A 24,145-nucleotide genomic window follows, 5' to 3' on the forward strand; every position below is an offset into this window, starting at 1 on the left:
TATAAACTCACACACACATACACGTGTCCCCTAACATGCAGACTTCTATGCTTATTGTATGCATATATTAAATTCAAATGAAACAAATGTAACACACACACACACACACACACACACATTAACACACTGATATTACTAGGTGGGCTGATTCATGCTTAGTGTTCACACAATTCAAGACAGACACAACTGTACAAAATACAGTTATACACAAACATACTCATATGTACACACTCAGACAATGTTTTTTTTTTTTTTGCTATTTAACAGCATTCTTACAGTTGGGCTGTGACTGGTAAAAAGCTGACAGTACACACATTCTGTCTCTCTGTCTTTGTCACACACACACAGACAGTGGATGTAGGGCACACAGAATCTATGCTCACATTGAACTCAAGCAGTGGGGCCACACTGGCGAACAGCTGCAGGATGAAGGGCTTGCGGTGCAGGATGTAGAACTGGCGGCAGCAGAACTCAATGCCCTGCCGCAGTAGAGGGTTGCTCTCATAATCAGCGTACGCCTGGTACAGCACACAGACAGAGAACAGTCAGGCCAGGCACATTGACACACAGCCACTGCACAAACAACCAGTGCCCACCAGAGGGCACTTTATATAACTTCTTTATTTTTGCTGGTTGAACACTTTATCAAGTCATCCTTAAGATTTAAGGTTTACGTTGTCCTGGGGAGTTATTTGACAAACAATGATGGTGGTGATGACGATAATAATAATAATAACAATAATAATTATAATAATAATAAGAAGAAGAACAGCAGGTTGGTGCTACACATTGGCTGTAAATGGAGTGAGTTCTCCACTCTGCCTGTCAGAAACATTCGCTTTCAGATTTGCCAGTGCCCACCTGTAGCATGGTGGGCAGGATCCACTGGTACCCACTGAGAGAGAAGAGGTGGTTGAAGTGCACAGCGGTGTTGATGGCAGTGGCAGTGTACTGCCTGAGGAGGGCGCTGTCCTCGGGGTGCAGCAGGAGGGCCCCATTGAAGACATTGAGGAAGAGCATGATCTCATCACCCCAGGGGTACTCACTGGGCATGCCCAAAAACATCTCCTCCAGCAGCTTGATCCACAGCACCTTGTGGAGGGTGTCCAAGCCAAAGAGCTCCTTACCTGGATACACAAACATACACACACACGCACACACATACACACACACACGTGTGCACAAACACACATGCACACACACAGGCCCACACACACACAGATGCAAATACATATGCAACCACACATGCACACACAGGCGAACACACACACACACACACACACACACACACACACACACATATACACACACGCACACGCACACGCACACGCACACACACACACACACACACACACACACACACACACACACACACACACACACACACACACAGATAGGAAGACTGACTTGAGCTTGAAGTCATTTTTCATGTTCCCTTAGTCTCCCCTCCCCCTAAGAATGACCCAACAGAAACTAGGGAGCTCATGAAGCATGAAGCAAAACCTTTCCCAGACCTTGGGGCTCACTGAACAGGGAGAACTCTGCATCAATGGCGGTGCGGGGGAAGGAGGGCAGCCGCAGGAGGTCCTCCTGCAGCAGGGAGACGTGGGACTGCCGGTGGAGAGCGGGCATGCGCTGGGTGAGCGAGATGAGGAAGAGCACACGCCCCACCTCCTCCAGCTTCCGGGTGAACACCTGGGGGTGGAGCAAGAGGTGAGGCCCAACACACCACTCAATAGACTAAAATTTCAAAAAACCCCTGCATTATATCCAAACACTATGCTGTATATATTTTAAACCTGTTATTCAACGTCTCCAATATTTCATTCCTGCTCTCAAGCCATGCAGGAAGCTGTTTTCTGCCTTTCAACTCCAGCGTCACCTATTACAGTTTTTTACAGTCATTTTCACACGTGTCTCAATACCATGTCCACTTTTTCAAAACACTTAACACATCCACCATATCAGTAGACTATGTGGACTAAACTGTGTATACTTTTGCATTGCTTTGATACAAAATGCATTCAATCACCACTTCTTCCGAAATTCATGAATACCTCTCTCAGTCAATGTTCACCACCAGCAAAATTCTGTACAACTACAGCAAATTTTGCAGACATTAAGATACTCTGTTGAAAACAGTTAACTTTCAGTTCAAAACGAAATTTTGATCACTGTAGATGGAAATATGCTGCGTTTTGACAGACAAATGAAACTATATGCTTGAAATAAGACAGATTATTCTGATTTTAGCAGAAATTTTATTCAGTTTTTATTATTCAGTTTTTTCAGTTTGCAGCCTTGTTACCACTTTTGTAAGTGGTCATATTTGCATGTATATAGGCAAAATATAGATGTAGTTGTTGCTGAAGAGATTTTTCCACTATTACTGCTGTATATGTAAGTCATGAGCTATCAGTGAAAGAAAGTGACCCAAGAATGCAACTACAGTAAATTTACCACACTCAATTGTGGTATCTAAAGTATTGTGACAGGCAAAACAACAGATCAAAAAGTTTGTTCTTGGTATCATGATAACTGCTTGGCTTCAAATATTTATGGGCATGGGGGATTGTAGGGCTGGATGAGATATGCTAAAGATTTTTTTCTAAATGTTCAAGGCAAGGGAGAATGTTGCAGTAAATGTGAACGTAGCAAAGGGCAAGAGCAGTCACCCCACTGGCCTCGAACCCAGGTCTAGGGGGTACCAACCATGCAACTTTGACCACGACACCAAAGAGCCAAGCTCATTGATATGGCAGTCAGAGCGCATACTCAACCAAAATACAGAGTACACCATAGATCAGCATTAGGACTACAGCAGACTTCTAGTGGTAGTATCATGTGTTGTTGTTTCACTTACTGTACTAGAAATGAAAAGCATCTGCTTTGTTGTTGTACTATAGTATACCTCAGAAATGGTAGCATAGAGCTGCCATGAGACATATTGCAGCATTTCAGATTTGTTTGGTATTACAACATGTACTCTAAAGAGGTGTCATTCTTTTTTTCTTTTTTTAAAATGCAACACTACAGTAATCTATGCTAAAACAGGATACGGCAACACATAATATATGCATTTTGCAATGCTTCAAGTTGTTTCTGTTTTTCAGTCCATTGTACTTTGAGTGACAAAGTAGTCTGCTGGGAGAAGGCATTTGCTATAGTTATGGCAGCACGAGTCTCTTTCAGGTGAATTATGAAGTGTTTTGGTGGTTGTAGTTTTGCACTAAAGATTAACTGATGTGCTCATATGCATGGTTGTTAAGCACACAGCATTAAGAGTTTTGAAAAAGTGGCCATGGTATTGACCTAAGTGTGAAAACGGTAGTAAAAAACTGTAAACAGGTGGCTTCTACGCTCAAACTGAGCATGTACGCTAGTCTATGGAGTAGTTCCCCAGGAGTATTATTCTTGCTTGAGAGACCACTATGTAGGTGGCACATATTTTTTTGAGCTTTCTGCACAAGGATAATCTTTAAACTGATGGAGTTCCAGAAACAACAGACAAGTTGCTTATGTCAACCATTTTTGAGCATTTTCACTGATTTCACATACCATAGTCATCTGTAACAGGCCTATCTGTAGACTGATACATGTTAGCACTGTAACATAGTGGTTTTCACTGTGTTTGTTCTGTATGTCCATGCAGCTCTCCAGATTGTTCTGCATCCTTATGTATCGCTTGCTCACCTGTTTCTGGATTAGCTCCTGGCCTTTCTCAGGAAGCATGTGGACCAGGTTCAGCTGGGGTGACACTGACCTGCGGAAGGGGTAGATGTCCCGCACATAGGTCTGTGGGGGAAGCACGTGATTCTCTATTATGGGGGCAGTCATCCTGGTTACTCCAATCAGACTAAAATGCAATGCATTAACAAGCAGTATCACCTAACATTCATTTAGTGTGTACTTTAATACATGGGCGTTAATGTAACATTAATGTAACATAGATGATGGTGGCATAGATAGCAAGCAGATGAATAGTGGTCAATTGAGAGTGACTGAATCTGAAACATGAGGATGCATTTCAATGAAGTAAAATCTGCTACAACTAAGAAAATACAAAAATCCAAATGTGCAAAATTTTTCCTACCTAAATCATGATTAACAAATTATAAGTGAGCAATATCATCATCGTTACTGTACATTAATCTTTACAGAAAATAATCAATTTCAGTAATTGTGTGTCAAAAATAACACAAAAAACATAAAAATATAAATTGAAGTTGACTGAACTGAAATATGAAACTCTATTTATAAAGTCATTGCACTCTACTGAAATGAACATCCACTGTCTGAGAATCATGCCATATTCAAACAAAGTGAATGTCCCTACCTTTGAGTAATGGATGAGGTTCCAGCGCTTGTCCATGAGGAAATAATGTGCTGAACGGGCTTCCGGAATATTGAAGAACTCCAAGCACTCCTGTGAGATGGACATTTTAATGTCAGGACATTCATACACCCAACACGAAGAACAAAACAGCCCCCTCCAGGGGCTGTTTGTTCCTTAGGGCGGTTGGGCGACGCACCACCAAAGGGGGAAGGGGAGGGAATTTTTCACATTCTACACATCACATTCTACCACAGTGTTACGCTAGCTGTGACTGTTCTAGACAATTTGTCCTGCCTCTGAATATCATAGTCCAATCAGTGTCAAGTCGTGTTCCGTGGAGTACCGCCCCTTTCGGGTGATTTCAGTCTGGTTGAAAATCACCCAGATCGCTCTGATAGACTCTCATGTTAAGGCAATTTTTTTTGAACTGCAGGCACTGCAATGCATTCTGTATGGGTTCCGGATGGGCTTGCACCAACATGCTTTCGTCATACGTAATCTGGTGTAGGGATCGCTGGGGCAGCCAACAATCTTGTCACATTCAAGGTCAACATGGCTAATGTTACCTCAACTCAGAGCAACTGGATTGTGTCATTAAGAGAAATACCGTTCAGTCCTCGTAGTAATCAAGATAAATTGGCAACTAAAGAATGAGGACCACCCAGACCAAATTTAAACATCAAGCAGGTATCTACAAAGGGGGGGAAATTGTATAACCAGGGATTTTCATGGAGCTGGTATGAGGGGAAAACATGGCTAGCAGGCTGCGAAGTAGCTAACACTTTGTTCTGCTACCCCTGCATTCTAGTTAGCTAGCTGTTAATTTACCCATTGAATGGGTCACCTTAGCCATCATCACAACAATTGCCCCCCCGAGAGATCTGGCAGGAGCCGCAACTGATCACCTCAAGTTAAAATGATGATATCAATCCTTCTCTCTGGCCAGCATGTCATTGCTTGCAATCACTTGCTTGCAATCACATTCCTCCTGGGGCAGCATCCTCAGCAGTCTTACCTTGAGCAGGGCCTCAAACTGGGTGTCTTCATGCACAGGTAGCTGGGTAGGAATGTCGCATTCATTCTGGCCGTGGACTACTAGGGTTTTGGTTCCTGTTTGGACATGACACAAACAGCAGTGTCATTCATGTCCAACAACACCTTCAGCTTTCAGGGTACAAGTGAGTGTGAGACAACCATATAATTTTCTATGGAGGATTACAGAGTACAGAAACAAAACTGACAAAAAAATTCTCCCCAGGGAGTTGCCCACCCCCCCAACCATTGCTCAGCTCTTACCTGGCATGGATGCCGTGACCAGTAGCTTGACCTCACACTGCTCCTTCTTCATGGTCTGTTTCAGGTCCTTAAAGAAGAGGCCCTCCACGTACCCCACCACCTCCCACAGGAAGGTCAGTGTGGCCGAGATGGCATCCATACCCCACTCACACGGTGTGCGCACAAAGTACATGATCAGGCCCACCTGAGGTGCAGAGAGGAAGGAGGTGAACCAATTAACAGACTTTCCCTGACCCAGACAACCACTTTGTTTGGTCCGATTCATGTGTTGTTGAAAGGCTCCATTACAGGGTCCTCAAAACCACATTCTCCCTTCTTTGGAATGCTCCTTCCTTCTGCGCTCCTCCACTGAAACTCATCAGCACTGTGTTGCAGTGGTACTCTTTACAACCAAGGGGGCAGTGTGGTATAATGAACATAGCTCAAGGCCACTTGAATTATGCTCTTTTTTCAGTTATCATGGGATTTATCGTGGTCAAAGGACTAAATATAGCCAGAAGCCGTAGCATCCATAGTCTTTGTCATCTTTTTTGCATTATATTTTAAATCGTAAGCTAAAGCTCCATTTTTTGTCATGTTTCTTAGAAGTAATGCAATCAAGCTGAAAGGGATATATAAAACAGAATTTGTGTTTATTATTTTACATATACATTAGTTACACTATTTTCTGTCTTATTTTGCAGAATTTTTGTGATTTTCCAGTTAGTCACTGTTTTTACTGCAATGTCTGAGTTTTTTCTCTCGTTTCTTCAGATAAAATAAATAATTTTTTGGTGGGGGAGAACTTCAGAATGAAGTGTTGAGCCTCACCAGGTAGTTGAAGAGGATGTGAGAGGTCTGGGCAGGCAGGTCTCCAATGTTCAGCAGCAGCTTTCTCAGCATGTACATCAGCTCATCCTGGAGCAGAGAAACATATTATTATACCATTATCATTCAACATGAACAGTTGTATATGTATCTCTACATAGCTTCAAATTCATTTTTTATTCTAATTTACAAAATGTGTTTGATTGAACACACCAAAACTATACCCAGTTTCCTGACAATGGTGCTTGCTTGAAGGTTGGTACATCCAACCCACTTTTCTCAGGTTTTTAGTTCCAAATCTTCTCTGAGAGTTATTTTGTGACATTACTATATTGATGGGTTAGGGACATTACTTTAACATTACTTTGACATAACATTACTTTATCTACAGTATGTATCTGTTAACCTTTCAAACATGTAGATTTTGACACAAGAAATGCAGAACAGAGAAAACCTGACTGAGGTTATCCTGAATTATATAAAATCAACATATTTGATTGACAGTTGAGTTAAGTTTTTGTCTAGATATCACTTGGTTAATGATTGAATGTGAAAAGTCATTGCTTTGTAAAAACAGGAATGCCATACACTCCCTTAGGAGCCCTTTAACAATATGCACAGCTGGTGTCCATATGGGCATCTCACTGGAGCTGAAACTCTCAGATAGGATGAGGATATTTACACATGATGTCACTTCCTCTCACCTGTCTGTTGCTAACGGTGAGCTTCTCCAGGAAGTGCCTAAGCACCAGGGCGGGGTCTTCGATCAGACAGTTCCACAGGACCTGCTGTGCCACAGCGCTCACTGGATAACCCGTGGAGTGCACACACACATGCAAACATGCACGCAGAGCACACACACACACACACATTTACATACGTGAGATGAAAGGGGCCTCACACATACCATAGGTCCAGTGGTGTTTCACGCAAAACATTGTAGAGAATAATACAATCAATCATGCAGCTACAACACCAGAAGAACATCTCACCTGCCACGCCATCCTCCCGCACCTCCCCGTCCTCCATCAGGTGTACAATGGGCAGCACGGCCGCACAGATGCATGCTGGGAACACTGCCTGCGGGGGCTGTAGGACGTGGTGAGTGGGAGTGAGTTCTGTTGTGTTCTCCTCATCTATAGGGAAGAAAAACGGGGAAGCAACATGTAATTATCTGCAAACCTGACATGAACACTGAAAATAAATATTGTAATATGTATATAATATATTCCCTGTACTTGTTCAGAAACTATTTTACTGACATTTTACTTCATGCCTCAGTATGGTCTTGAGCAGCGGTATGGTGTGGGGCACCCAAAGGTGACTGGATTTGCACATCAGGCACTGCTGTTTTACCCTTAAGTAAGGCTTGAATTGCCTCTATAACTGTCAAGATGTATAAATGTCTAACTTGTAAAAATCATAAGCTAAGCATCTGCTGAGCACACATATTGTAACCTACACAATGTAGAGTATAAAATTAAGCACTGTATAGGACTAAAAAGTAACATTAAAAACTATCCATTAACCCATTAATCCTCATAAGGCTAAACTGACAACGGTCAGACATGATCCCTGACCTTCAGCGCTGACGACGGAGCGCACAGACCACACGGAGCCCCGGCGGAAGGAATAGTTCCTGTGGGAGTTGCTGGAAGCACAGGAGGGGCTGACAGACAGGCGTCTGGATGCCAGGTTAACCACTTCTTCTGCTGACAGGGAACAGACAGCACCATGTCAGACAAAACACTGACATAGTAAAGACACAACATCAGACACCACACTGACACAGCACAGACACAACATCAGATATGACAATGAGACAGAACAGACACCACATCAGACAACACACTGACACAGTACAGACACAACATCAGACACAACACTAACTGACCAGACAAAACAACAAACACCACAGTTACATAATTGACACAATGTGTGCAGCTGCAGTCCATGAGGGCAGTGGTTCCTCTCATTTCCAAAGGAAAATTCTCAAAACCCAAAGGAATAGAAATGAGACGAACATGGGAATTGTTTCTGAATCCAAATCATTCCTTGATCAATCCAGTGATTAAGGTTAAATGAAAACCAGAGCCCACTTAAGGGATTGAGTTTACCCATCCCAGGAGTTCACAAGGAGGAGAGACCAAGTTGGCCCTCTTTAATCTTATCATATTCACAAACTCATTAAAGAGATGGTTCTGGCCTTCTGCGCTTCATACCCCTTCACGTTCTGCCAGAACCTGGGAAAGCGTTCAGCACTATCCTGTGCAGCTCCGGCGAGGGCTGTGAGGGGTGAGGGGTCCTGAAGTGCGACAGCACTATCACCGTTTCCTACACAGCTCCACCACCCAATTCAACTAATATCAGCTGTGCGGCCCAGAGGACCAGTGCATCCCAGCATGCTGAGCAGTGGATGGCCCACCTTCCTCCTCCTGCTCGGGGGGTGGGCTGCAGGTGGGCTCGTAGCAAGCCTCTTGGGTAATGGGGATGGCGGTGATGATGCTGGCCTCCCTCCCTAGCCGGCGCTTCTCCTCCTCCTGCTGCAGGTTCTTCAGGATGTGCTCCGCCCTCTGGTGGGAGCGCGACACCGCCCGAGCCGAGAAGGACTTCTGCAGGGGGAAACAGGGCAGGTCTGAAATGCTGAGGCTGCTGGGAAGAGGGGAGGAGCCTACAGGAGCCCAGTCCAACCAGAGTGCTCACAGACTGCTGTTGTCAGGACATAAAATCTGACTTTTTGCAAAACACCCTAATTGCTTTTCATGTGTTCATTGTCTCCTGATAAAAGATAACTTACAACTTCTCACATTGGTGCCACAGGTCTACAACAATAAAGAGTGTTATAACAAAAAAAGATTTCTGAAAATAAAAAGTCAAACTAGTCATAAAATGAAGGCAACCAGGTTACATCAATTTGGCTCATAGGCATTTTTCATCAGGAGAATAAATGTATGGCAAAGCATGGCACATCAGCATGACTAATCACAGTGGTGACAGACTGGTTCAACAACACAATGAAATGGCATGGCCTGGAAACAGCCAGACATTCATTTCTTCCAACTCTAGTTTAATGCCAGCAGCCGGTGTGGTAATATCCTGTGTGAACCCATGCAAACACCATGCTTTACTGTAGGGCACCATGCTTCTTCCCCATGCTAATTTGTGTCCTGCCATGCCTTCACCATGGTAAAACCATGGTATACCCTTAGAAGGGGTCTTATTTGTGTGGAATGCATGACCACTTTAGCCTTTGGTCTAAATTTGTGCATTGGTATGACATTCGTGGGGGAGGCGGGGGGGGGGGGGGGTCCACAGAAGACTGGATAAATCTCAGCGAGTCAACATTCACTCATCAATGGACAATCTCAGACAACTGAATGCATACTCAAACAAGCAGCTGTAGAGAAATCACAACTTACTATGGGAAAGACTGACTGAATTAATGTTGGATACTAAAAACAAGAAATCAATATATAGATTACATCTTGCAGTACAATGTAAAACTGGCCAGCGTGAATTACATTGTGGTGCCCGTGGAACATTGACTGACAAGTGGTGTAAGGATAGAGCCATGCACATTGTGCCTGTTTGTCATTCTTGCAGAAACCAGGCAGGTAAAGTCATACCAAGAAATACAGCAAACACCTTTGTCTGGCTCCCCAGTTTAACATTCTGGTAAGTGCTTGGACAAATTGGAGTTGTTTTCAATCGGGATTGAGGAGTTGCTGTGGAAAACCTTGGCACACCAACATCATTTCTTGGTGCAACTGTACACTTACAGTTTACATATGCTTCATTACAAATCCTATCACAGCAGATGGGATACACATTGAGTAGGAGTGGCATTAATAAGGTTAGTCAATTATATGCAAATCCAAATCCCAAACAATACTATTTACATGTTAACTGAAGTTCTACTGCATGTTTATGCACACATTGATGAACAATGTGAATAGGCCCTTTGTCACAAAACATAGCTCATAATATTCCTGGCTAATATTCAGCAGGGTTGTGATTATAATATTTAAAGATGAAAATATAAGCACTGCATGCAGAGAATGCATAAGATAGAACATCTAAGCCTCTGTGGCTCTGAGGGGATCAGTGGGCAGGACTTACAGACTGGTCCTCATTGATTGGGTCTTGGACACTGCCAGTGTTCTGTGGAACCCAGGGCGGGTCAAACATGGGCACACACGGCATGCCCAAGATGGGAGAGGGGAGGGTGAAGTTGATGCTGGGAGGAGGGATCTGTAATAGACACAACACACACACACACGACAGTTAGCGACAAGCAAACGTCAAACAGCTGATTGGAAACTCAATTCCTGGATGGCCCTGACTTAATTACCCAGTTAGCTCTTTACACCAACACAATTTCATTCTTTTTTAGACCACACAGAGTGCAACATTTTATTTAAGGATATGAGCGCTCAGTCTTCAACTGTCATTTGTGATTTTAGATAATGTGAACGGTCAGGCTCTTTAAATAATTAAGAGCAGAAGCTGGCATCTGGAAGCTGGCAGCTGGCAGATCCTAAGGCAGCTCGGCAGTCCTGCTGTAAACAGGGTGACCTCAGAAGGCCAACACAAGGAGAGAAACATTCTGGGGCATTAGTCAAGCTCGAACACAAGCTCAAGTAAACAAACACTCTCATCCTGAATATAGCCTTTTGTAAATATGACTATTTGTGTTACTTATGTAGGATGCTAGACCCAGCTGAGATGATTACAGAATTAAACACGTTTATTGGTAGAAAGAAGCTGCAGATGACAGACTGCTGCACACCTTAAAGATCTGCTGGGCCCCCTCCTCCATGCGGGGCCACACCTGATAGCGGAAGCGCCACAGGGTGTAGAATTTCAGCACCGAGCTGATCCGCTGCCCTGCCTCCTGGTGGTGGAACTCCGCCATCATCATGTCTGTGACTGCATCCGGGACCTTCACGGCACACAGCAGGAACATGGCCGCTGTGCACCCCCACAAACACACACAGACACAGGTGTACAGGTGTGAGGGAACAAAGGCTTCCAGAAAACCGAATATGGCCCCACCTATGCAGCCCACCTTTACTGTCAATGTTAACCATCTCACTGGCAGCAACAGCCTTCCCTGTCGAATAGTGCAGGCGGTTGCACCAGTGATAACTCCTCCACACTTTCTCCATTTATACCAGAGGTTCCTGTCTCTCTGTGATCTGTGTACCAGGATCCCTCACAGCAAACACAAGCCCCCGAGTTATAAGATCTGAACACATCATTGCACCCCCATTTTTTCCCCAATTTGGAATGGCCAATTCCCTGAATTCTGGAGAGTCCAATTTGTCATCTTAGATGTTCGGTCCCATTGCACAACCCCCACTGTCAATCTGGGAGAGTGTGGACAAGCACGTGCCCTCCTCCGAGACACATGATGTCAGCCGCTGCTTCTTTTCACACTGTGGTCCACAAGCTAAGCTAGTACAGAGATGAGTCGGAAGAAGACATTTCCTATGCAGCTTTGGCACATGGACCACAGGCGCCTGATCGACCAGCAGGGGTCGCTGTTGCTAATGGGACCAAAGCCCCTGCTGACATACCCACCCCATCCCTGGTGGAACAAAGCCAATGTGTTCTGCCTGTGAGCTCCCGGTCCCAGTCGGCTAGCGACACGGTCAGGTTCAAACCCAGGCCGTAGTGTTCAGTCTACACTCAGAACGAGTTCTTTTACCGATTGAGCCACTCGGGAGCCCATTGCACCTGTTGCAACTGTTTGATCCACAGATATGTCCTGAATGGAGCAAACATAGGGGGATTGATGTTCTAGGACTCTTAACTTGACTAAAGCAGCCTCTGGCACACTCTTAGATTAATCAGAAATCTGCGAAACTGTGTACATTCTATTTGTACTGACCCATGGTATGCAGATCTAGTAGCTCTATATCTGATTGGTGGCATATGCCTACCGGCCGCGGCGGCCATGTGCTCGTCCACACTGAGCAGCAGCTCCCAGGCAGCAGGCTGGATGTCACCATACATGTCCTCTGTCAGGATGGGCGCAGCTTTAATGAGGAGGGACAGGGGCGCTGGGGCCAAGCTCATCACCTGGAAGGTGGAACAGAGTGTTAAACCATAGACATTCTGTTATGATCAGATATCCAGCTCTATAGTTCTGACAGCATACTGACTACGGATGTTCTCCTTTAGACCACACCCTTTCTTTACGAGCCAGCTAATGAGAACACTTCACCAATGGCTTCACCAATGGCAGAGACAGAATCTTGTATGTGGGCACCAGGCTGGCAACAGAGTGGGAGGGGCCAAACAGTGTCTGTGTTAGTGTGGGAAGGGCCAAAGGAGAAGACAACAGCAGGTGAGGGCACAATAGGAAATCATTGTCATAGTAGGTGGGGCTAATGGAAAAATTAGCTTTAGACTGGGCGGGATCAAGAAGAGTGTTAACAGGGCAGGCACCTGGTTGCGGATGTATTTGAGCATCCCGGTGTCCTTCTTCCCCTCAGCGCTAGCCTCTGTGGGGCGCTTCTTCATGGAGGGGGTGCGGAGGCAGGACTTATCCGAACACTGGAACCATAGAAGGGACATGTGAGAGACAGCCATGTGCAATCACATCCTGCAGATACGTGTAAGACGCCCCTCTGGAACCCAGTGGAAGATTTACTGAACAAACCAGATTAAACCAGTCAGACCTGCATATTCTGATTCAAGACATAAAATACATCACTGGTGGACCTGACCATTTATGCACAGAAATGCCCTGAAATATGAGCTATGCAGCAGTTTTTAAAGTATATATTTCTCCTATAATGGTAAACTCAGTCACAACAAATGACACCAGGAGAGGATGAAACCCTTGCAACACACTTAGCTGGACATGTCATGCATTCCTAAATCCACCTCTTGAAGGCATTTGATGTGCGCTCAGTACAGTGCTGCCAACTTAACTGTTTTTTATTTCAAACACCAACTGACTTTGCAATGTAACTTCACATCAAGTACAAATTCAATGGCGAAGATATGGTACATGATTATAACTCCAAGACAAACACTTTTTTTGCAGAGGCTGGCCACCGGATCCCTTAAAATGGTGAAACAATGGACCACAGACAGTGTAAAGTAGTGGTCCCCAAACTCCAACCCACAGACTGGATACGGCCTGCCCCCACATTCTGGGTGGCCCCTGAAGCAATGTATTAGTGGTGTTCAAAATGATTCTTTTTAGTGATTTGGTTCCTTTCGTTCAGTACAATAAAATGATGTGAATCTTTGACTCACTGATTTGTTCATTTCCATATCCGGTCGGGCGGCATACACAAATCTGTAAATAGTTTTATTGCATTTTAAAGATTAGGCTACTCTACATTGTTCCAAACATCATGTCCATTATTAGCCTGCTCTGCTGCAAAACAGCACATGTGGAACCAAATGTGAATGAAATTAATAATAATTACGTGAAACTGCACCATGCTATTCAAACAATCATGCAGCCGCAAAGTATACTTCATCTTTAGGAAGGTAATAGAACCCCACATTTTAACGCGTATAATAGCCTAAGTACATGTCATTTGCTAAAACTAAAAAAAGCACTGAGAAAAAAGAGCCATGCTTATATCCGAAGCGAAAAACTTCGTTTTACAAGTTTTGAACTAACCGAGCCCAAACATTTTAATATACTTGTAGGCCTAGTCAGTGATGTCATATTTTTATTTGTTGTTAATGTAGACATAGTACGCTACAAATGTGATGCATAGGCTTATGTATCACATTTCTGTTTTGTTTTGTAGCCTACTGTGTTGATTTGTTACTATTTATTAATAAGGACTTTATTCATGTTAAAAGGACATGTGATGTTAACATTAAATAAATCGTAGCCTACATAAAATTGCAGGTGTGATAAACAAGAACTGTGATACATTGTGCGCACCTAAAATATGCTACTGTTAAAAATGTAAATATAAAATAATATTCCAGGTAGATGAGAAAAATAATATTTAATAATATTTTAAATTCCTATAATAATTTCACGGAAGCGCTCTGATTCCTTTTGCATCGTCACAGTCATTGGTGGATGTAGCCCAAGCCTGCTATACTGAGAACTAGCGATTCTGGCAACACGTAGGCTACTCACCAGATCTTCATAGTCAGTGACTGTTTTGAGGGGAACTGAACCGGTGAACTGGGAACTTGTCAGCATAGTCAGTGAATCTTTGGAGTCTGAAGGAACTGTTGTACTAAGAACTTGTCAACAGTTCATCAGGTCAGTAGGGGGAGTTTAGAGTCTTCATAGTCTCGTAGATGTTTTGCATTGTACCACATCATTAGCTGTGCCAAGATGGCCAGTGGGAGGTGCTTTGAGTGTTTTAGCCTTTCAGCCATTGGGCTGCTTCATGGACAGACTGCATAGCTAATATCCACTGGAGGGAGAGTTATAGCTGCTATGCTGGCTAATCAGCGCACATGTTTGCAAAGAGGAAGGAACAAATCTTTTAGACTAGCGATTCAGTACACTCAGTTCTAGTGGTGTTCAAAACGATTCTTAGTGATTCAGTTCCTTTCGTTCAGTTCAATAAAATGATTCAAATCTTTGACTCACTGATTCGTTCATTTTCATATCCGGTCGGGCGGCATACACAAATCTGTCACAGAAGCGCTCTGATTCCTTTTGCATCGTCACAGTCAATGGCGAATGTAGCCCAAGCCTGCTATACTGAGAACTAACGATTCTGGCAACACGTAGTCACCAGGTCTTCATGGTCAGTGAGTCTTTGGAGTCCAAACGAACTGGTGAACTGAGGACTCACAGTTCCTTTGAGTCCGAACGAACTGAGGACTCACAGTTCCTTTGAGTCTGAACGAAATGAGGACTCACGGTTCCTTTGAGTCCGGACAAACTGGTGAACTGAGGACTCACAGCTCCTTTGAATCCAAACGAACTGGTGAACTGAAGAACTTGTCAACAGTTCATCAGGTCAGTAGGTTTGAGTTTAGAGTCTTTTGCAGTGTCCCACTTCGAGAGTTTTAGCATTTCAGCCATTGGCTAGTTGTTGTCATGAACGTACTGCTGATACAGTTTTGTGATAGGCTGCTTTGTGGACAGACCGCATATCTAATATCCACTGGAGGGAGAGTTATAGCTGCTATGCCAGCTAATCAGTGCGCATGTTTGCAAAAAGGAAGGAACGAATCTTTTAGACTAGGGATTCAGTACACTCAGTTCACTCGTTCAAAAGGATTCTTTCGTTCACGAACTGCACATCACTACTCAGTTCACCTCAAAGATTCGTTCATTCATGAACTGCACATCACTACAATGTATGTGATATGTTGTATCTGGCCCTCTGGTTTGTTTGACTTTCCACCCTAAGGTGCAGTTCACTTGAAATTCCACATTTTTTTCCTCTGCTAGCTACTGTATTTACTTTGCTCTCATTCAGGTTGTATGGGGGAAATTCGCTCTGATTTCGCCCCCATACAACCTGAGTAAAAGCGAAGAGAAATTCGCTGCAATGGAAGCGTAGGGTCGGCCTTAAACATGGACCTGCCCCCCGGGAAAAGGAAAAAAAACAGACATTAGATCATTTTTTGGAGTAAAGACTAATGTAATTATGGTAGATGATAGTGACAGGCGTGTGTGGATTTATTTAGCAACCAGTTTCATGTTAGTCATCTTTTGAATAATTTGGCAACAGCGATTGTAGCCTAGGCTATTAGCTAGCTAGTTTCTGTACTGTTGAAACTAGTGTACGTTAAATAAAATTTGATTTCAGGATACGTTGAATTTATGTTAAACGATGACCACAAGCACAGTAAACCCATTAAACAGGTTTTTATTTTCAAAGATAACTCAGGGCTCCTGCTTGTTGACACAGCAGATTAACTGGGACAACACAGCTGGCTAAAAAACACTGAGTTCATGAGGTAACTGCCTTTGCAAATCAAGGATGTAGGAAGTATTCTGGGCTACTCGGCGCAAGCTGTTTTCGGTATCAAATTCTCCATAGCCTACTACTGAACAGTATTCAGAGTATGTTGTAAATTGTCATATATAACATTAGCTTGTTACTTATTTCGCTGATTGTTAATGAACAAGCTAACGTTAGCAAGCCAGCTGTTTTGTCACTGACATATTGCTGAGGTAAAGTTATTATCAGCTAGCTAGCTAGTAGCCTAATACTGGTGGGAGAATTATGTGCTTATGTAACCTGAGCATTCAAAGTGTCACAGCTCAGTAAACTATGCTGACAACCAGGGACCAATTTCTGTGTCAACTGTTGCGTTAGCTTGCTGGGCACTAATGTTAATGTAAATGGATACCTAAACGTTTAGACCGAATAGTTGACTAACAGCCTTATTTCAAGCCATTCTGATATTTCTTTATTCTTCAATTAAGATATACACTATATGGACAAAAGTATTCGGACGCCTGACCATTACATTGTAATGACATTGTATTCAAATACATATACTTTAATATGGAGTTGGTCCCCCTTTTGCAGCTATAACAGCTTCCACTCTTCTTGGAAGGCTTTCCACAAGATTTTGGAGTGTTTCTGTGGGAATTTGTGCCCATTCATTCTGTAGAGCATTTATGAGGTCAGGCATTGATGTTGGACGAGAAGGCCTGGCTCGTAATCTCTGTTCCAGTTCATCCCAAAGGTGCTCGATGGGGTTGAGGTCAGGGCTCTGTGCGGGCCAGTCAAGTTCTTCCACACCGAACTCATCAAACCATGTCTTTATAGTCCTTGCTTTGTGCACTAGGACACAGTCATGTTGGAATAGAAAAGGGCCTTCCCCAAACTGTTGCCACAAAGTTGGAAGCATAGCAAACCAATATGTCTTGGTATGCTGAAGCATTAAGATTGCCCTTCACTGGAGGTAAGGAGCCTAGCCCAAACCCTGAAAAACAGGTGTGGCCAAATACTTTTGTCCATATAGTGTATGTTCCTTTAATGACTGGGATTATGTATATAGACATAAAATTCATAGCAAGTTGTGTCCTGTCCACCCCGTCCCCCCCAATATCAAACTCCATCCTATGCCCTTGGTCACAGGTTGTTTTTTTTTGCCTCGCTTGATAATTCAGAGGAAATGTCAAAGATGAATCATAAACGATAATTGATCATGAGTGCCGGGTGTTCAACGAACAATGGACTGATAATTATTTTTCCCTACTTTTTCAGAACATTATTCACTCTATCAAACCTTATGTATTACACTACTTGCACTAAAATGGTTGAATAAAATGATGATAAAGGTTGGAATTAGGTTTGCATGATTATATCGGCACAACATCGGTATCGGCCGATAAAAACTTAAGAAGTGTATTATTGGCATTGGCAGATATGAAAATTTCTGCCAATGTGCCTGGCCGATAAGGTGACGTGCTAACTATGCGCACACGATGACGCTAAATGTTTATTATGGGCACCAGCAACAAGCTTCAACATGTCAGCTGTATGGAAGTATTTCAAAGTATCTGAAACAGATAACAAAATTGCTATTTGCAATGCTTGTAAAGCACCAGTGATGCGAGGAGGGGTAAAATATATAGCTAAGTTTCTCACTCTAGGAGGATGTTAGCTGTGTGCTGCTAAGCTTTTCTCTGCTTCTAGAGGGGCATGAGACCATTTTTAAATAACGTGGCTCCGTAAGGAAAGAATGCCATTTGAAATGAAACAAGACAGCCCATGATCCAGCGATCACGGACTGTCTTGTTTCATTTCAAATGGCTTGTGCTTTGGGACTCGAAAGGAGGTCCTAATGGTTTCTACAGAACCCCTAGCTAGGTTTCTCACTCTAGGAGGATGCTAGGTGTATGCTGCTAAGCTTCTCTCTGCTTCTGGAGGGGAGTGAGACCATTTTTAAATTACGAGGCATCTATATTGGTATCGGCATCGGCAATCGGCCAAAATGAGTTTGAAGATATCGGCATATCAAATATCGGCAAAAATCCAATATTGTTCATCCCTAGTTGGAATGCTTAAGAATTAGTTTGATTTTTTTTTTAATTCTAGTTACCTCCCTATTATGTTTTATATACACCTTTGACAATGTGCCATGGCAATGTAAAATAAACCCGGCTAACAATGGTATATAAACAGATTGAAATATATCATTAGATGTATTGGTTTAATATTCAACTAAGGTAGACCTGTTGTTGTCCACAGTATTATTTACCGTTACTGACATACTCCGGCCCTCCCAAAGAGCCAGGCAGAGTGATCTGGCCCTCCTAAGAAAAAGTTTGGGGAACGCTGCCATAAAGCATCTCGCCTGACTCCCCCACCATGCTGCCCAGACAAGGGCTGGCCCACCTCTTTGGCCTTCTTGGTACGACTGCTGGCGCTGCTGGAGCCACCATCCTCACGCAGGCCATCCACAGACTCGCCATAGAGCAGCTTGATGGCACGCACCAGGCGGGCGCAGGAACGGCTGTGGTGCTGGTAGCAGCGTGGGTGGCAGAACTCCACATGCGTGCAGATGAAGCTCTGCTGGTTGCACAACAGGATCATGATCTGCAGGGTCAGAGGGGGCACAAGGGGGCGCCGGTGAGTTCGTGCCAAATAAGCATGTAAATGCCGGTGGTGCTCTGAGATTTTAACCATGATAGCCGCTGTTGATAGTCTTCTGCAATGTGAGATTGGCGCTCAATGACCTGTTTCAAAACAATGCCTCCTCATCAACTGGAATAAAAAATTAAGCAACTGCAAAATTACCTTACATCACCACAAAGTCACGATTCTTCAGAATGCTACATGCAGTTCCCCTGAAAGTGTGATGCCATTGTAGTGTGCTCTATGCAAAATACCAGGTATTTCTCCACTGGGACTCAGACACTTACGTGCAGCCAGGACATGTTGCGATGGTAGTTGTCCTCGGCTCCACCCGTGCTCAGGGCCTCGGGTTCAATGCTGGGCTCACTGGTACTCCAGGGACTTCCTGTGACACAACACATTCCAGGGGTTTACAGCTGGATCAGACCAGACCAACATTAAGCCTGATAGAAAATACACACTAGCCCCTTCCCTCACATTCTGTTGGCTCAGGTACTGCCAAAGCATCTTAGACCATAGTGTCAGTTACCTATTTTAAAGACAATGTCTCTGGGAAAGCAGTTACTGATACAGTTAAGGTAAGTTACTGATGTTGGAACGTATTTGGCGGCAGTTACCTATTAACGATAGTGTCATGTTGGATGTTATTTGGTATCAGTTATATCAGCTATATTACTGACAATTGGATGGTATTTTGGGTCAGTTAGCTAGGTTACTGACAATATAATGATGGACAATATTTTTGTCAGTTACCTACATTAATGACAGCATCTCTTGTCAGTGTTTGGTGTCGGTTAACTACATTAATGAAAGTGCCACGTTGGACAGTGTTTGGTGTCAGTTACCAATGTCAGTGACAGTGTCCCTGCTCTGGGAGAGCAGTCCCTCCTCATTCTCTGATTCGGAGTCCTGTCGGGACATCTTGGTGCTCTTCAGGCTGCCTGCCCGGCGAATGGAGGACAGAGACCCCCCCTTCTTCACCCGGAAGCTGCGGGCACCCTTAATCTGCAGAAGCCGGGACCCCCCAATACGGATCTTCCTGATAGGAGCTGTGAGGAGACCAGGAGGTGAAGGGGAGGCATTTATGGTTGTGACAAGAATCACTTTACACATTAGCCTGTATCAGGAGCCTGTCATTCACTAAATCTGGGCATTTTTACTAGCCCACAGATAAAGGTGTGTCTTTATTCCGAGAAAAGGAGGGGGGTGTAGGGGTGGGATCACAGAGTTCCAGAGAGACATGGTGGTGATCAGAGAAGGTTGGTGTGGGGGGACGGGGGATCTCAGACCTAAGGGCTCCTGGGACTTCTTGTCATCACAGCCGGTGTCAGACTTGAGCGTGTGGCTGCTGCTGTGCAGGGAGTCCTGCCCATCCTCGTCATCCAGGATCCCAGCGAAGCTGATCTTGCGTTCATACCGGTGCCGGCCCAGCTCCGGGTCCAGACGCAGTCGGCAGCTGTCCAGGTCCTGAGACAGAGGGGTGAGAAACTGAGAGACCACATACCACATACTACAAAGAGGCTGTAAAACTGAAGGGTTTGTTCAAATACAAAAGTACAGTGGCAGGATGGTTTTGAGTGTTAACAGCAATATTGTTAGCCATATACAAGTGCATGTGTGTATAACTACATCTCCAAACCTGCCTGCAACAGACCTGATGGCCACTGTGGCTGCGATCTAATGTGTAGACTAGGCCAGAAAAAAGAGGGAGACACAAACGATAGACAAAGAGGAGGTTAAAAAGAGAGTGGAAACTGGTGACAAATATACAGACCTGCTGACAACCAGAGGCAGGGGAGGATCACAGATAAAATGAGAAAAAATAAAGTGAAATGGAAATCCACATACAACCACTAGGAGGAGACAAAGAGAAAGACAGAAAAATACCCCGAAGAAGAGGAAATGACAAAGAGAAGAGCCTGACGATGACCCGAGACAGCGGAGACTGAAGGATGCTGCAGGGTCAGGCCCATGTGTTATGTACTTTACAGTGGCTCTTCACGATGTTTCAGTAATAGCAGCTCTGATACTGACCACCAGGGGCTCTGTGCGCGGACGGGGTAGGCAAGGAAAGGTCTCCCTCAGGAAGGTGGTAATTTCCAACAGCAGCTGACAGGCAGCCATCTTTAGAGCAAATGGGCAGCCACACTTTGTGGGGTTCACCGTGTCTGTGGAGGATACGCCTCAGAATTTCACCTTTCCAGCCCTCATTTAACACACAGTATAATTAGTGCAAGGTGTTCATTATATTACTCAACTTTAAGTTCATTAAGTAAAATTATACTTTTCAGGAAAAATGTCATTAATTTCTTAAAAAATGAATCACAGGGAAAGACTTTTTCTGGGTTTGTCCCTAGCTCATAGAATTAGGTGCTGCGGTGACCACGGTGCACAGTCAGGCACATCAATTATTCAGAGCTGTGAGATTCCAGATTGTCCTCCACTCACTGTCATCCAGGAAGTCCTCTTCCTCATCCTCCTTGCGCATGTGGCGTTTGGTTTCCTCATCATAGATGAAGCCCAAGATGTTGGCAGGACTCTCGCTGTCCGAGTGGCAGAGCTCACTCAGACGGGTTCCGATAGCCTGATGCACACACAAACACACACACACACACAGACACATCAGGCAACTGCTGGCAGCATAACATATTTTCCAGGACTTTCCTCAAGCATACAACAGCAGTATTCCTGCCAAGATTCACACATGTCCCCTGTTGGTCACAGTATGTGACATAGCTGCTTATGCAGTGCTTTTGAAAGAATCTCAGTTTCTCTGGGAGGAGCAGCTCCATCTCTGGCTCCAGTATAGTGCATAGCGGTGCTAGGTCTCTGCACACCCTGTGTGGGGACTCTATTTGTTGGGTCACACTGGATGTGAGGTGTTGAATTCTGCTGTGTGTGAAGAGTTGGGAGATATTGGGTGTGATAAATTTAGGTCAGCAGGGCCTCAGTAACTATCCAGCTGTAAAAATGGATAATGGAATTTGCTCTGGATATTAGCGTCTGCTAAATGAAAAGAAGGCATTGTTATGTATTGTAGGTCATTCTGGGATTGTTGTGTTGGGTCATGCTGGGTTTATTGTATTGGGTCCTGTTGCGTCTGGTGTGTTGGGTTGTGCTGGGATTGTTGTGTTAGGTTGTGCTGGGATTGTTGTGTTGGGGTGTGCTAGGTTTGTTGTGTTGGGATGTGTTGGGCTTGCTGTGTTGGGTCATGCTGGGTCTGTTGTGTTGGGTCACTCTGTGACTCACATCACCCCACTGGCAGAAGTGTTTGGCTGCGTTCCACTGCAGCTTCTGGTTTCTCTTGTTTCCCACCACAGGAGACCGCCCCCTGGAGAGACCACGCTTGGTAATGTTGACATGGTGACCCTTCATCCACTCTGGCCAGTTGCCACGGTTACAGCGGTGGACAAAGCGGGCGCACTCCAAGAAGAGGGAAGCCCGGGCCACCACTGGAGCTTCCTGTGGGGGCACAGAGGGACTTCCTGTAAAGTCTGAGGCATGGTCCATAAATATGAACCACCTGCCTCTGTCTGAAGATTGTCAACAAACACCAGACTGGTAATCTGCTTAACCAAGAAATCTGTCACATCTTAATGCCTATCAGCTGTGATGCCTATCAGCTGAGATGGCCAACCTGTGGCCCTTCAGAGCTTCTTTTGTGGCCCCTGTCAGTCAGAGCAAAAAATCCATTACTAATTGGACTAACACTATGAAACTATCAAAAATGTTGTCAGGTCCTGTGAAATATGTCAAATGGTAGTTACAGTACAGACAAGCATGAGGGTGCTCTTAAGCTTATTCCTGATATTGTACCAGAAGCATAAAATTGATTGTAAAAATGCTTATGACTGGGCACTTAAATAAAAGTCAGTCAGTCAAAACCAATCATCTACATTTATCAAAACAGCCACTCATCCCCTCCCCCTCATGTCAAGCATCAAATAAAATGGACTTCACATAAAAATGAGTAGATGGCTGGATAATTTTAAAAAATGACAGCTATCAGTATAATAAAAGAATCACTTTCTAAAATTCTGAACATATTTGTATGTGGCCCTTTGACTATGACACAGTTAATATCATAGTTGAAATCCTCCCACTACCACCACCAACCCTGCACTGCATTGCCTGCTGTAGATTTACTCTCGTGAATCATGCAGATTTATAATGTCCTACAGCCTCCGGTATAGATATAGTACAGGGGCACATATCCCAGTATGAATTGCTACTTCACAAATATGTCTTCCCATGCTCTGAGGTAGCATGCAGTGAAAAAATGAGAGGAACGCAAAGACGGGATGATGGAGATGAGGAACCAGAGGCACATTCACAACATAGCTCCCAGGACAGAGACAAGTGACTTAGTGCTGACACCGGCCCACTGGCTAGTTATTGCAAACACAGCTCTGTGGACAGCACATCATAACAATGAAAACACACCAAGCCAAACGCCAAGGAGTCACAGCATCGACACATGACAACATATCTACACAGGGACAACCCACTGAGACATACAAATCACAATGCAAGCAACACATCAGCTCATGAACAGTGAAGCAACACCAACACCCACTTTCAAAACTGCATATTTTATATATGTACACATACATATATGTTTCATAACAAGTTGCCATTATGAAAATGGGTCATAAACCACCACAAAGCAAAGGGAGTTAGGGGCAAATATTATTACATTTCATATTGATAAAAAGACTGATGAAACTAAAAAAAAGAATGAACTTCAGTACTTTTGGTGTTATACTTGTATATCGTGGCATATTTTTTAATTGATCATATATTTGTGGTTGATATAAAACCCCTTCTCTTCCTCTCGGGAGAAAGCCTCCAGGCTCACCAGGTCGAGGGCTGCTGCCAGGATTGAGGCATCTGGGATGGTGCCTGGCTCACAGCAGTTGAGCAGGAATTGGAACCTCTTCATGCCCTGGCGTATGGCACCAAGGTTGACCACGTTCTTGTTTTTCATGGCCTCCTGGCTGGCAGCCAGGCGCTCCTGGAAGCCATGGCACCCTGCCGGAGAAAAGGGAGAGAGAGACGGGACAGCGTAACATAGCGTCAACAGACAGGCCAGGCAGCCGGGGCTATGGCTCACTGCTTCCCCCTTGTGGTCATAATGTGTAATGCACAGCAATAC

The 24,145-nt window shown here is 44.2% G+C and overlaps 1 protein-coding gene across 17 annotated transcripts in view; it reads right to left on the bottom strand.

Annotated features, from left to right (window-relative positions):
- LOC118785348 (protein unc-80 homolog) overlaps window positions 1-24,145 on the bottom strand; it is a 74,545-nt gene that overhangs the window by 23,163 nt on the left and 27,237 nt on the right. For 10 of the 17 annotated variants that reach the window (XM_036539956.1, XM_036539953.1, XM_036539951.1 and 7 more), the window contains 25 exons: window positions 23,849-24,021; window positions 22,240-22,452; window positions 21,439-21,574; window positions 21,025-21,158; window positions 20,280-20,457; window positions 19,836-20,039; window positions 19,278-19,375; window positions 18,751-18,951; window positions 12,893-13,000; window positions 12,385-12,523; window positions 11,229-11,410; window positions 10,559-10,690; window positions 9,859-9,891; window positions 8,865-9,051; window positions 8,020-8,151; window positions 7,432-7,575; window positions 7,144-7,244; window positions 6,443-6,529; window positions 5,633-5,816; window positions 5,352-5,446; window positions 4,337-4,426; window positions 3,694-3,795; window positions 1,515-1,695; window positions 862-1,127; window positions 384-518 (listed from right to left, as the gene is read on the bottom strand). In XM_036539956.1, the coding sequence (XP_036395849.1) occupies window positions 384-518; window positions 862-1,127; window positions 1,515-1,695; window positions 3,694-3,795; window positions 4,337-4,426; window positions 5,352-5,446; window positions 5,633-5,816; window positions 6,443-6,529; window positions 7,144-7,244; window positions 7,432-7,575; window positions 8,020-8,151; window positions 8,865-9,051; window positions 9,859-9,891; window positions 10,559-10,690; window positions 11,229-11,410; window positions 12,385-12,523; window positions 12,893-13,000; window positions 18,751-18,951; window positions 19,278-19,375; window positions 19,836-20,039; window positions 20,280-20,457; window positions 21,025-21,158; window positions 21,439-21,574; window positions 22,240-22,452; window positions 23,849-24,021 (3,635 nt within the window). The remainder of the gene's footprint in view (window positions 1-383; window positions 519-861; window positions 1,128-1,514; window positions 1,696-3,693; window positions 3,796-4,336; window positions 4,427-5,351; window positions 5,447-5,632; window positions 5,817-6,442; window positions 6,530-7,143; window positions 7,245-7,431; window positions 7,576-8,019; window positions 8,152-8,864; window positions 9,052-9,858; window positions 9,892-10,558; window positions 10,691-11,228; window positions 11,411-12,384; window positions 12,524-12,892; window positions 13,001-18,750; window positions 18,952-19,277; window positions 19,376-19,835; window positions 20,040-20,279; window positions 20,458-21,024; window positions 21,159-21,438; window positions 21,575-22,239; window positions 22,453-23,848; window positions 24,022-24,145) is intronic. The other 7 variants (XM_036539957.1, XM_036539954.1, XM_036539950.1 and 4 more) reach the window with 3 other exon arrangements.

The sequence above is a fragment of the Megalops cyprinoides genome, chromosome 11, assembly GCF_013368585.1.
Source record: "Megalops cyprinoides isolate fMegCyp1 chromosome 11, fMegCyp1.pri, whole genome shotgun sequence".
Lineage (NCBI taxonomy): Eukaryota > Metazoa > Chordata > Actinopteri > Elopiformes > Megalopidae > Megalops > Megalops cyprinoides.